Raw genomic sequence first — 13655 nt, forward strand, 5'->3', positions numbered from 1 at the left:
GGCAGGTGAACATTGTTCAGAAACTGGACGCCGCCGTGGAGGCCATGGCTCACCTAGAAAGGTACGTGGTTATGACCGGCGGTGCTGATGAGAAGGAAGGTCATGTGACGCTTCAGACGCTTGTGGAAACAGCCAAGAACAAGTTGGATTCACAGCAGCAGCAGAGTTAGCATATGCAAACCAAACCAGCTATGAGCGCGGAAGTTCAACTCTTGTCATGTACTCATGTCGTTGTTCTGTTCCCTAGCTTGTATGTTTTTCTTGAGATCAATCAATGTATTGAATAATATCAACAAACAAACATTGTGGTTTTATTTTCTTATGAAACTTGGCAGAGTCCAGAGTCTGTAATAATCGTGGTTATTTTGATTTATGTTCTTAGAGAGGACACAGGCCAGGTAGCCAGAGCTATTTCTATTATGTAAACATAATAAATGTTAGTGAAAGAAATCTGTTCCTTATGCTACAGACTACAGTGCACGGTCACCTTAAGAGCAGCTGCATTGTAGATGAGGTTTGAAACGTTAATCCATTACCACGTCAGCAGCGGTGCTTCAGCATTCAGATGCAGCATGGGCCTACATTTTTCAATAAAATACAACAGCTCAACTTAACTGCCATCGAACAAATAAATGATATTCTATTTATTTATCAATTGAAGCTTCCATGTCTGCTTTCTCCAAATTAGCATTGGTAGCTGCAGTGCAGAAAACGATGAACTCACTGACGATGAAACCGTTGTCGGAAATCCGTCAGAGGATTCAGTGGGTGCGACCGCCAGAGGGTTGGTTTGCTGAAAATAAATTCAGATGGCGCTTTCAATCCAGTCAGGTAGGATGGAGGCTGGGGTTTCTGTCATCAGGGATGCCCAGGGAGCGGTGATCAGGGCCGGTGCAGGTGGAGAAGGTTCTCTGCTGGATGCATTCCACTCAGAACTTGTAGCCTGTCATGCAGGTCTGAAGGAGGCGGCCAGAATAGGGGGTGCGAAATGTCTGGCTTGACACCGATGCTACACAGGTTCAGGCGGCGCTCATGAGTGATGATTTCAGACTACTCAGCAATAGGGGGCGTTATAACTGAGATGAAGTTTCGTATTAGTTCTGAATTTAGCTCTTGTTGCAAACATACTTATAATATTTCGGACTCTCACATGCTTTGCCCACAGTTGGTTGTACTCTTCCTTTTTTTTGAAACATGGTTGTACTCTTCCTAGTGGCACAAACACCACTTGGGATCCTGTACCTCAGGAGCTTAAGGGTTTGGTGACCAGCTATTTGGTTGTGTCGGATGAGTAATAGAAAGTCCGAAATTAAAAAAAAAAAAGAAAACAACGATGCTCCAAACATGATAGTTCCATTTCCAGCGCCAAGGTACTCTGGGTTACTGGACATCAAAATCGAACGCCTGTCTGGCTTTTGGCCCAAGCCCAACAAATAATAAGATACGGCCCAGTGCACAGTGCAGCCCAACAACAGAGTTAAAAAAAATGCATGCCTGCATACATATCCCATCCAGTTGCCACCCCACCATGCATCAAGCAATGATTTCATCATTAAATTTAAGAATGAGTAACCATTCCATTTCCATAGATGATAGATCGATCATGTTGATATGGTGTCACAAACTAATCGCACCAACAAATTACAGTTACAGCAAACGCAAACGGCAAACCCTTGACGGTTCACGCAACCAGTCACGCACTGTTAAGTAGCAGTAGTACTATATCTGTTTTGAAGCCACATGCGAGCAGGATGAACAAGAACAACCATTCAGATTGAGATTCAGCCTGGGAATGAAGAAATGCTACTCCTATCCATATCACCTCATCCGTTTCAACAACCTGAATGCGACAGGACCATTACGCCAATCAAATCCTAGAAATTGAAATTCCTTTTCAATTTGGTTGCCTCGGCTCCATCGGTCCATGCACGAATGAATTTATACGTCAACCCGCCATGAAAACGATGGCCTCCCTTCAATTTGGCCAGGAATTGATGATGATCAATCCCGATCCTCGCCGTCGTCTTCGTCCAGCGAGCTTGACCGCCTCCGCCAGCTCAGCACGCGCCCCAGCCGTGGCAGCCTGATCACCGAGTTTGCCCGCGCCACCCCCTCCAGCGCTCTCCACACCGTCGCCCCCTCCTCCGACGATGCCTCGCCGCCGCCGTTACTCGACAGAGCCCTGCGGAGGCTGCTGCCCGTGAACGGCACGGCCGGCGGCTTCACGTCGTTGCCTCCTGTGCCTGGGACTCGGAGCAGGCTGTCGTCAGGACCAGGAGAGGCCCGCCGGTTCAGGTACAGGCACACGACGGCGCAGTCGTCCACCAAGGACGTCGGGTACTTGCGCCGCCACGCTCGGACCGCACGATCGATCAGCTGCCTCGCCGCCTTGGATGGGTCGGTCGCCGATGACACCAGCTTCACCACCTCCTTGTTCGACAGCACGTCCCAAATCTGCAGCAGGTTTTGAATGGCAGCAAAGGAAAATTCAGGCTTTCTTGCTCATTCTAAGGTTTTGGCAGCAAGAAAAAGTCAGACTTTGTTGCTCGTGCTACAGTAGAACCGCCGTCTGAGACTTTTGTCTATTGCATAAACAATCATTATCAGCTAAAACTATCATGACAAATTGACAATAAATAGAGGATAGTGATATGCATGTATGGTTACGGTTAACAGTTTCTTTTGTGGGTCTAATCTGAAAGGGACTTTTTATGCTATTCTGTACCCAGATCATTTGGAATAGAGTTGCATGCAGGCCTTTCTGATTAAATAAACCAAGGACAGTTAATGGACGGAAAGTGACAGGAATCTGAAACTGCCAATCAAATAAATGATCACATTCCCCTTTTTTGATTACCCCGTCAGTAGCAAGCACCAAGAACTCATCTTTCTCGGACAGTTTCCTGCAGTAGACTTCAGGTGTGCAGATAAGGCCATGGTTCTTCAGGCAGAAGTCACCGAAGGCCCTTGCCATGGCGAGGCCCGGCGCATCCTGGTCCGGCAGCCACATCCTAGGCACGTCCGGTTCGTCGTCCATGGCGAACACTCTTCCCTTGCAGTCCAGGATCCTTGCAAGCTCGCCTGTTGCCATGTGTACAGGAATAATGCAAAGTGCAGTCAAGATGTGTATTCATGTGCATGTGCCGAAGATCATGAGATGAGAAGTTTGGACGCTCACTTGGAAGATCTGGCTTCAAGTCAGTGGTGAGCTGGATGGGGATCAGACGGTCCTTGCTGTCCCTGGTGCAAAGGACAGCACGTGAATCTCCCAAATTGGCAACGATCAAGTTATCACCCTGTGAATAAAGACAGTTGGGAAGCAGAATAAATGAGGCTTATGCTTTACATATGTTGATTTAGCATTTAAGGTGTAGTTTTTAGGATTTGTATCTACAACTGAAAGTCTGAAACATGCATGATTGCAAATGACAGCCAGTGGTTACATTACACAAGTAAATCAGTAAGAGTAGTAGAATCAGTACCTGCCTAACAGCAGCAACTGCAGTTGTGCCGCTACAAATGCAGTCAATTCCTGAATGTTGCCTCAGCTCCTCGTCCACCTGCTCAAATGTCTTCACGAATATGTTCTTCCAAGTGGACAACAGCTGGCTCTCATCGCTTGTATCATCACTGGACGAGCTGCTATCTGACTTGTCAAAGGAATCCAAATCAGTGTTGCTTGAGGGATCTTCTTCAGTTCTGAGCTTCACACTGTTGCTGGAATCATCTTCTTCAGATTTGAGCTTCAAATTGTTGCTTGAATCATCTTTTTCAGGTTTGACCTTCAAATTATTGCTTGAATCATCTTCTTCAGGTTTGAGCTTCAAATTACTGCTTGAATCGTCTTCTTCAGGTTTGAGCTTCAAATTACTGCTCGAGTCATCTTCTTCAGTTCTGAGCTTCAAATTACCCCCCGAGGAATCTTCATCTGAAGTTTTCGGTTTCAGAGCAGAGGCTAGTTTCACTGGAAGGGTGTCGCGAACATGACGAGCAACTTCCCGGCCAAGAGGGCCATGGCCATCAAATACCCCGCAGAAAATGTGGCCTTTGTGGCCAGCAAAGTCCTAAACATCTTGACACAATTGAGACTCATCAAGATCAAGCGAATGGCAGGAGTACAAGAGATAAGTCAATGTACTTGCATTGGAGATGCTAATAATAAAGGTCCAAATATATGGATGTGCCAACATAGCTTTAAATGTTCCGGCCCAGGCACCAGGTTCATGTACAATGCAAGCTCTCAGGACACTGGTAGTGTGGGCAATAAAGATGGTGAAGTACATAATTTCAGGTTGCTAAAAAGATCAGTTTTTTTCCCCTTCTACTAACATCTCAGGTTGTTAGATTTCCAATTCTTAGCAGCTATAGTAGATAGATGATAGATCTAGTGCACTTTGCTCAAACTAAGTTGGTAGATACAACTTGCATTGTATTGGAAGTTGTAGCAACACCATGAACAGATTGCATATTGGCAAAACACACATACACAGCGAGAAGATTAGTCATGTATACGGAAGGGAAATCATCATATTATCCAAAGATATTTCAGGTTTCTTAATTGCTATCATTCTTGCTGGTTGGACAATATCAGCTGTGCAAGGAGCTACCAAGTGCGACGGACGAACTAGTAGGCACAACCGCACAAGCTCTGCAACCAATCCAAGGTGCAAGCAGAGAAGAGAGAGAGAGAGAGAGGGAGGGTTCGGTGATGCACCTGGGAGACGGTCATGGCGTCCTGGTTGGCGCCCTTCCACCCCTGCTTGGTGTGCACGGAGACGCCGGCGCTGGCCAAGAGGCGGCTGTGGAACAGGTCGTCGTGCATCCATGGGAAGCCCACGCCCTCGTCGTCGTCCAGCTCCCCTGCTGCCGCCTTGCTGCAGCAGATCCCCATTGCTGCTTATGCTTTGCTTGCTCGTGAGCTCCGTCCTCCCCTCTCTTCTTGGATTGCCAAGCAAGAGCAGGAGCAGCAGGAACGGTGGGTTCAATTTATGCTTGGTTCATGGTTGGTTCGTAGGTGTGGCGGCCTTTGGAGGCATTAATGACAGGACCGCTAGCGCCTAGCGGTATGGTAGGGTGTAGCTGGCAGCGTATGACGACGGACCATTCTAATGAAGTCATGAAGATGAAGCATTGAAGCTTCTTCGGACAGACAAACGGACACCCTGCTCCAGCTTCAGGTTCAGCTTTCAGGAGAAGGAAAATGGCTCGAGCAATGCAGCAGCTGCGCTCTGCCCTGGGCGCAACGGCGAGGAGAGCCATGGCGGAGGGGCGACGCAACCCGGCAACAGCAGATGGAGATGGAGATGCCATGCATTTACTCATCAAAGGACAAGGGGTAAAGGGATCACGGACGAGAACATCGGCCAGCTACCCCGTGTGGTTGGAAAACTACAATGGCAACTGCCTGTGTGTCCGGCGCCAACGTGATGCCTGCGCCGCGCCGCCGCCCAAGTCGCCTCGCTCTCGTTCCTGCCAGCGGCTAGCTGCCCATGGCCGCCTGCCTCTTTACCTGTCGTCCATTGCAACGCAAGCTGCCAGTCTCACCCACCTTTCAGTTCAGGCATTATGTGCTTAACTGCTTATGAATTCCATGGTCCCGTCCACCACTGACTCTGAACCGACTTGACCAAACTCCGGCACCCACAAACTTGAAGCTGATGCACTGCACCAGATCCTGTATGGAGTATATGCAACTATGCAAGCCACTTCATTCAGAGGCACTATAAACAAGCAGAGATCTCCAGTATCTTGTGTATCCCAAACTGGACAGATAGATGCAAGCCACTTCGTTCCAGCTAATCTCAAACATAAATGCACCAGCCAACAAACACAGGCACTGCAATGCATGGCATCTCCATCTGTACTCCATGAAATTTCAAAACCATTTCTATTATCAACCTTTTCCATATCAATATCTTCCCTTCATCTTACAGGCTAATATTTTCTATACAGCAACTTCCTATCTGTGCTCCACGAAAATGTAATGTGCCCCCACCTCCCAGGCATATGATCACCTCACCAAACAAATGTAACAAATGTGAGATTAGGATTTGGATTGGATATACCCATTGTTAGATATTATGGGCTTGGCCCATTTATTTAATATCTCTATTAAACTCTATGGTCCGTACATGTACATTAATGGTTTTTATACCATATGGGAATTTAATCGAGAGACGACTCTACTTAAATACCTGATCACTGATCGATCTATTTGAGAAGTAAAAGTGAATCACCTGGATGCCACACGCGCGCGCGCGCCGCCGCCGCCGCCCGGCCCGGCCCGTGGGCGGCGGCGAGCGAGCGGACGGGCGGGCGAGGCCTTTATTTTTGAAACTCCATTTCCTGTGACGAATTGAAGGGAGGAGTTTCTGTTAACTCCCGTGACTTCTGGCTCTCCGTCTTCGTCTCTCCCACCGCAGAAGGGAGGTGTGACCCCTCGGTGCCGTCGGCTTCTCGTCTTCTGGCCTCTGCCTATAAAACAAATCCTTCCCTCTCGGTTAAGTTCTCTTGGCGAAGTACACCACTTTCCAGCAGCGCAAGTTCTTCTCGTTCCACCTCTGGCGAGCACCAGAGATGGAAGAGTAGGCCTCCGGAACGCGTCTCCATCGTGGGCTTCACCTGCTCGGGTGAAGACGGGCGATTACGTTTTTGGGGAGTGTCGGTGGTGGCACGACTACTCGTTGGTGAACCTGTAGCAGTGCTTCTTCACGGCGTCCTTTTCTGCACTGCATCGAGTGGAACGACTACAACAACAAAGCACCATCATGGCTTTTCCTGGTGCGAGCGGCTCCGCCGCAGGGTATAATCTCCTTCACCCTCTTCTGAGTTTCATCATCAATATCATGATGTTCCTAGGCAATACTGCTTTCATATTCAGCATGCTCTGTTTGGTTGATCTGAATGATTATGCTAGTACTGGTTTTCTGGTTCCTTTTATTTTTGTGATCATCATGATCTTAATATTTGAGAATACATCTTTTATATTTATAATCATGTCTGTGATGCTTCAGCTATGTAAAATAATGTTTCACATATGTTTCGGCTCCATAATTTGTCTTATCAGCATGTTAACATTTGTCATGAATTGTCTCTGTCTTTCTATTCATGACTTCACTCTCATTTTTATTGCGTTATTTTTATGGATTAAAATAAATATGAAAATGCCTTATTATTCAACATTCCAAAAACGTAATTTCAGGCCATTTTCATCTGTTGGCTTTGCGGGCATGCTAAAGCCTACGCCGTTTGAGGGCACTCACTACAAGAGGTGGCGTGAGAAAGCCCTTCTGTGGTTGTCGGCCATGCGTTGTGGTCATGTGCTCAATGAGCAGCCTGCTACTGTGAGATCCGATGAGGATGAGCAGGCTTGGGGACATGCTGAGATCATGTGCAAGGCTGCACTATTGAGCATCATCAATGATTCTCTGGTTGATGCCTACATACCACTCCCGACTGGCAGAGCTGTGTGGGAAGCCCTTGAGGCCCGGTACGGTCTTTCCGACGCCGGTTCTGAGCTGTACATCATGGAGCAGTTCCATGACTACAAGATGGTTGATAACCATCCTGTAGTCGAACAGGCTCATGAGATACAGGGACTGGTGAAGGAATTGGAGCTGTACGGCTGTCCTCTCCCTGACAGGTTCGTGGCAGGGTGCATTATTGCTAAGCTGCCACCTTCCTGGACTGATTTTGCTACTACCTTGAAACACAAGAGGTAGCAGTTTAGCATTGCTGAACTTGTTGGCACTCTTGATGTTGAGGACAAGGCAAGAGCAAAGGATGTTAAGGGAAAGAGCAAGGGCGGAAATGGTGAGGCGACTACTAGTGCACATGTGGTGCAAAAGTTTCGTCCTAAGCCACAAAAGAAGAAGCCCCAGCAGGAGCTTAAGCAGAAACCCACTACCTTCTTCAAGAAAGGTAATAATAAGAAGATGGGATTAGACAAGGCAAAGATGAACTGCTTCACTTGTGGGAACACTGGGCACTTCTCTAGAGAGTGTCCTGAGGCTAAGTGGAAGCCTCCACCAAAAGCGAAGATAGTCAACACCATTGAGACTAATGCAGACGCTGCTGGGTACGGTAATTTATCTGCATTTACAGTTTGTTCCTCACCTGATTGGTGGGTTGATACAGGTGCAAATATACATGTGTGTGCTGATAAGTCCTTGTTTTCTTTTTACCAGGTCGGGAGGAGTGAAGCCTTGCTGATGGGGAATGGCGCGCGTGCTGGTGTTCATGGTGTTGGTATGGTGGATCTGAAGCTTACTTCGGGGAAGACCGTGCAACTCAAGAACGTGCATCATGTCCCCTCAATAAGGAAAAATCTTATTAGTGGCTCTCTGCTATGTCGAGACGGTTTTAAACTTGTGTTTGAGTCGAATAAATGTGTTATGTCAAAGTATGGAACTTTTGTTGGAAAAGGCTATAAGAGCGGAGGCTTGTTCCGCTTGTCTTTGGTTGATACTTTACCTCTTGCAGTGAATAATGTCGTTAATAACGTTAATGTTGAGATGAATGTTTGGCATTCTCGATTATGTCATGTTAATCTTGGTTGCATGTCCCGCTTAGCTGGTTTGAATTTAATTCCTAAATTTGACATTGCCAAAAGCTCCAAATGTCATACATGCGTTGAGGCAAAACAACCTCGCAAGCCTCACAAGGCAGTTGCGGCGAGAGAGTTGGCACCACTTGAACTCATCCATTCCGATATTTGTGAAATGAACGGAATTTTGACAAAAGGTGGTAAGAGATACTTCATAACGTTCATAGATGATTGCACTCGATATTGCTATGTGTACCTAATTAAAACAAAAGATGAGGCATTACATTATTTTAAAACCTTTAAAGCTGAGGCTGAGAATCAACTTGAAAAGCATATCAAACGGTTACGGTCCGATCGCGGGGGAGAATATTTCTCTAATGAATTTTCTGAGTTTTGCGCGGTGCACGGTATAATTCATGAGAGGACACCTCCATACTCACCACAATCCAATGGGATTGCTGAAAGAAAGAACCGCACTCTAACAGACTTGGTGAATGCCATGTTGGAGACAGCTGGTTTATCTAAGGAATGGTGGGGTGAGGCAATTTTAACTACGAATCATGTCCTAAATAGAGTGCCCACAAAGAACAAAGAAATCACTCCATTTGAGGAATGGGAGAAAAAGAGATTAAATATTTCTTATCTTCGCGTTTAGGGTTGTTTGGCCAAAGTGAACGTGCCAATAAACAAAAAGCGAAAGCTTGGACCAAAAACTGTAGATTGTGTTTTCCTAGGCTATGCCATTCATAGTGTGGGCTATCGTTTTTTAATAATAAATTCTAGTGCTCCTGATATGGCTGTTGGAACGGTCATGGAGTCTAGAGATGCCACGTTCTTTGAGAATGAATTTCCAATGAAAATAGGTGCATCTAGCATGTCTAGTCATGATCCTATTCCTGAACTTCATGAATCAAATATACACGCTGATGATAACACCCATGAGCTTGAGCAAAATCCTGAGGAGGATGATAATACTGTCACTCGAAGGAGTAAGAGGCAAAGAGTTGCAAAATCCTTTGGAGAAGACTTTATTATATATCTCGTGGATGACACTCCCACAACCGTTTCTGAGGCATACTCTTCTCCTGATTCTGACATGTGGAAGGAGGCAGTGCAAAGTGAGATGGACTCCATTATGTCCAATGGGACGTGGGAAGTGGTTGACCGTCCATTTGGTTGCAAACCTGTGGGCTGTAAATGGGTGTTTAAAAAGAAGCTGAGGCCTGATGGTACAATTGAGAAGTACGAAGCTAGGCTTGTTGCTAAGGGTTATACACAGAAGGAAGGTGAAGATTACTTTGATACTTACTCACCTGTTGCTCGATTGACGACCATTCGTGTGTTGCTATCCCTGGCTGCCTCACATGGTTTTTTCATTCATCAGATGGATGTTAAGACAGCCTTCCTAAATGGAGAGCTTGAGGAAGAGATCTACATGGATTAGCCTGATGGGTTTATTGCAAATGGTCAAGAGGGTAAAGTTTGTAAGTTATTGAAGTCCCTGTACGGCCTAAAGCAAGCCCCCAAGCAGTGGCATGAGAAGTTTGATAAAACTTTAACATCAGCCGGCTTTGTTGTGAATGAAGCTGATAAATGTGTATATTATCGGTTTGGTGGTGGTGATGGTGTGATACTATGCCTATATGTGGATGATATATTAATATTTGGCAACAATCTAAATGTGATTAAAGAAGTAAAAGATTTTTTGTCGAGTAACTTTGAAATGAAAGACTTGGGAGAGGCTGATGTTATTCTCAACATTAAGCTTTCAAGGGAGGAAGGAAATGGTGGGGTAACTCTTATGCAGTCTCACTATGTGGAAAAGGTCTTGAACCGATTTGGGTACAGTGAGTGTACGCCTGCTCCTACTCCGTACGATCCAAGTATTCATTTGAGAAAGAATCACAGAATTGCAAGAGACCAATTGAGATATTCACAGATAATTGGTTCTCTTATGTACCTAGCTAGCGCAACCAGGCCTGATATCTCATTCGCTGTAAGCAAACTGAGCTGGTTTGTGTCAAATCCGGGAGATACTCACTGGAATGCTCTTGAGAGAGTGCTGCGCTATTTGAAAGGGACAATGAGTTACAGCATTCACTTTTCGAGGTATCCGAGGGTACTAGAGGGTTATTGTGATGCTAATTGGATTTCTGATGCGGATCAGCTGTATGCCACGAGTGGATACGTGTTTCTACTTGGAGGTGGTGCTGTTTCTTGGAAGTCTTGTAAGCAGACTATCTTAACGAAGTCTACAATGGAAGCAGAACTGACCGCATTGGATACCGCTAGTGCTGAGGCAGAGTGGCTCCGTGATCTCCTGATGGATTTGCCGATTGTTGAGAAACCAATCCCGGCAATTTCCATGAACTGTGATAATCAAACTGTGATCACTAAGGTAAACAGTTCTAAGGATAACATGAAGTCCACAAAGCATGTGAAGAGATGTTTGAAGACTGTCAGAAAACTGAGAAACTCCGGAGTAATTGCATTGGACTATGTCCATACATCAAATAATCTGGCAGATCAATTCACTAAGGGTCTGTCACGCAATGTGATAGAAGGTGCGTCGAGGGAACTGGGTTTGAGACCCACATAGAGCCATCAACAGTGGTAACCTATCCTATGTGATCGGAGATCCCGTGAATTAGGATGGCGAAACAAGCTGTTGATTGACTGAGGGAGAGACCCCTTAGATTATAGCTCAGTTCGTTGGAGATGCACCGTCTCTCCAATACTGTTAGGCAGGATGATTAAGTTCTTAATGTGATCCGAGCGGCTTGTATAGCGGGGATGTTGTCCTACAGAACATCCTATAAGGAACACACCTATATGAGCTTGATTGCTAGTCACAATCTATGAGATGTGGGTAATCTCTAGATGCTCATGAAAAGGCCTCGAAGTGTGACTTATATGCTTCAAAACAGAGGGAAGGCACTTAGCAGCCTAGTATCAGTTAAGAGGCTATGTGAAACTCATCTCACACAAAACTGTCAATTCAAGGTTTTGTCCATTGTTCAGTTGTGGATGAGTGTAGCTAGCTTTCTAGATGGATGTTCAACTTAACAGTCTTCATCGAAACACTAGTATATAAAAGGAATGTGGTTCTGAGAACTTCAAACTGCATACCCTAGAGTTTGGTGGGGATTGTTAGATATTATGGGCTTGACCCATTTATTTAATATCTCTATTAAACTCTATGGTCCGTACATGTACATTAATGGTTTTTATACCATATGGGAATTTAATCGAGAGACGACTCTACTTAAATACCTGATCACTGATCGATCTATTTGAGAAGTAAAAGCGAATCACCTGGATGCCACACGCGCGCGCGCGCCGCCGCCGCCGCCCGGCCCGGCCCGAGCCCGTGGGCGTGGGCGTGGGCATGGCGTGGCATGGCGAGGCGGGCGGCGAGCGAGCGGACGGGCGAGGCCTTTATTTTTGAAACTCCGTTTCCTGTGACGAATTGAAGGGAGGAGTTTCTGTTAACTCCCGTGACTTCTGGCTCTCCGTCTTCGTCTCTCCCACCGCAGAAGGAACTCCCGTGACTTCTGGCTCTCCGTCTTCGTCTCTCCCACCGCAGAAGGGAGGTGTGACCCCTCGGTGCCGTCGGCTTCTCGTCTTCTGGCCTCTGCCTATAAAACAAATCCTTCCCTCTTGGTTAAGTTCTCTTGGCGAAGTACACCACTTTCCAGCAGCGCAAGTTCTTCTCGTTCCACCTCCGGCGAGCACCAGAGATGGAAGAGTAGGCCTCCGGAACGCGTCTCCATCGTGGGCTTCACCTGCTCGGGTGAAGACGGGCGATTACGTTTTTGGGGAGTGTCGGTGGTGGCACGACTACTCGTTGGTGAACCTGTAGCAGTGCTTCTTCACGGCGTCCTTTTCTGCACTGCATCGAGTGGAACGACTACAACAACAAAGCACCATCATGGCTTTTCCTGGTGCGAGCGGCTCCGCCGCAGGGTATAATCTCCTTCACCCTCTTCTGAGTTTCATCATCAATATCATGATGTTCCTAGGCAATACTGCTTTCATATTCAGCATGCTCTGTTTGGTTGATCTGAATGATTATGCTAGTACTGGTTTTCTGGTTCCTTTTATTTTTGTGATCATCATGATCTTAATATTTGAGAATACATCTTTTATATTTATAATCATGTCTGTGATGCTTCAGCTATGTAAAACAATGTTTCACATATGTTTCGGCTCCATAATTTGTCTTATCAGCATGTTAACATTTGTCATGAATTGTCTCTGTCTTTCTATTCATGACTTCACTCTCATTTTTATTGCGTTATTTTTATGGATTAAAATAAATATGAAAATGCCTTATTATTCAACATTCCAAAAACGTAATTTCAGGCCATTTTCATCTGTTGGCTTTGCGGGCATGCTAAAGCCTACGCCGTTTGAGGGCACTCACTACAAGAGGTGGCGTGAGAAAGCCCTTCTGTGGTTGTCGGCCATGCGTTGTGGTCATGTGCTCAATGAGCAGCCTGCTACTGTGAGATCCGATGAGGATGAGCAGGCTTGGGGACATGCTGAGACCATGTGCAAGGCTGCACTATTGAGCATCATCAATGATTCTCTGGTTGATGCCTACATACCACTCCCGACTGGCAGAGCTGTGTGGGAAGCCCTTGAGGCCCGGTACGGTCTTTCCGACGCCGGTTCTGAGCTGTACATCATGGAGCAGTTCCATGACTACAAGATGGTTGATAACCATCCTGTAGTCGAACAGGCTCATGAGATACAGGGACTGGTGAAGGAATTGGAGCTGTACGGCTGTCCTCTCCCTGACAGGTTCGTGGCAGGGTGCATTATTGCTAAGCTGCCACCTTCCTGGACTGATTTTGCTACTACCTTGAAACACAAGAGGTAGCAGTTTAGCATTGCTGAACTTGTTGGCACTCTTGATGTTGAGGACAAGGCAAGAGCAAAGGATGTTAAGGGAAAGAGCAAGGGCGGAAATGGTGAGGCGACTACTAGTGCACATGTGGTGCAAAAGTTTCGTCCTAAGCCACAAAAGAAGAAGCCCCAGCAGGAGCTTAAGCAGAAACCCACTACCTTCTTCAAGAAAGGTAATAATAAGAAGATGGGATTAGAC

At 46.3% G+C, this 13655-nt stretch overlaps 1 protein-coding gene across 1 annotated transcript; it reads right to left on the minus strand.

The window, feature by feature from the left end:
- Nucleotides 1-1752: 1752 nt before the first annotated feature.
- LOC136508328 (probable protein phosphatase 2C 73) lies at nucleotides 1753-5061 on the minus strand. Its single transcript, XM_066502982.1, has 5 exons — nucleotides 4715-5061; nucleotides 3483-4064; nucleotides 3179-3296; nucleotides 2858-3081; nucleotides 1753-2454 (listed from the first exon to the last, which is right to left on the minus strand). The coding sequence occupies exons 1-5, from the start codon at nucleotides 4889-4891 to the stop codon at nucleotides 2002-2004; spliced, it is 1554 nt and encodes a 517-aa protein (XP_066359079.1). The 5' UTR covers nucleotides 4892-5061; the 3' UTR covers nucleotides 1753-2001.
- Nucleotides 5062-13655: the final 8594 nt, after the last annotated feature.

The sequence above is a fragment of the Miscanthus floridulus genome, chromosome 15 (genome assembly GCF_019320115.1).
Source record: "Miscanthus floridulus cultivar M001 chromosome 15, ASM1932011v1, whole genome shotgun sequence".
NCBI classification, from domain to species: domain Eukaryota; kingdom Viridiplantae; phylum Streptophyta; class Magnoliopsida; order Poales; family Poaceae; genus Miscanthus; species Miscanthus floridulus.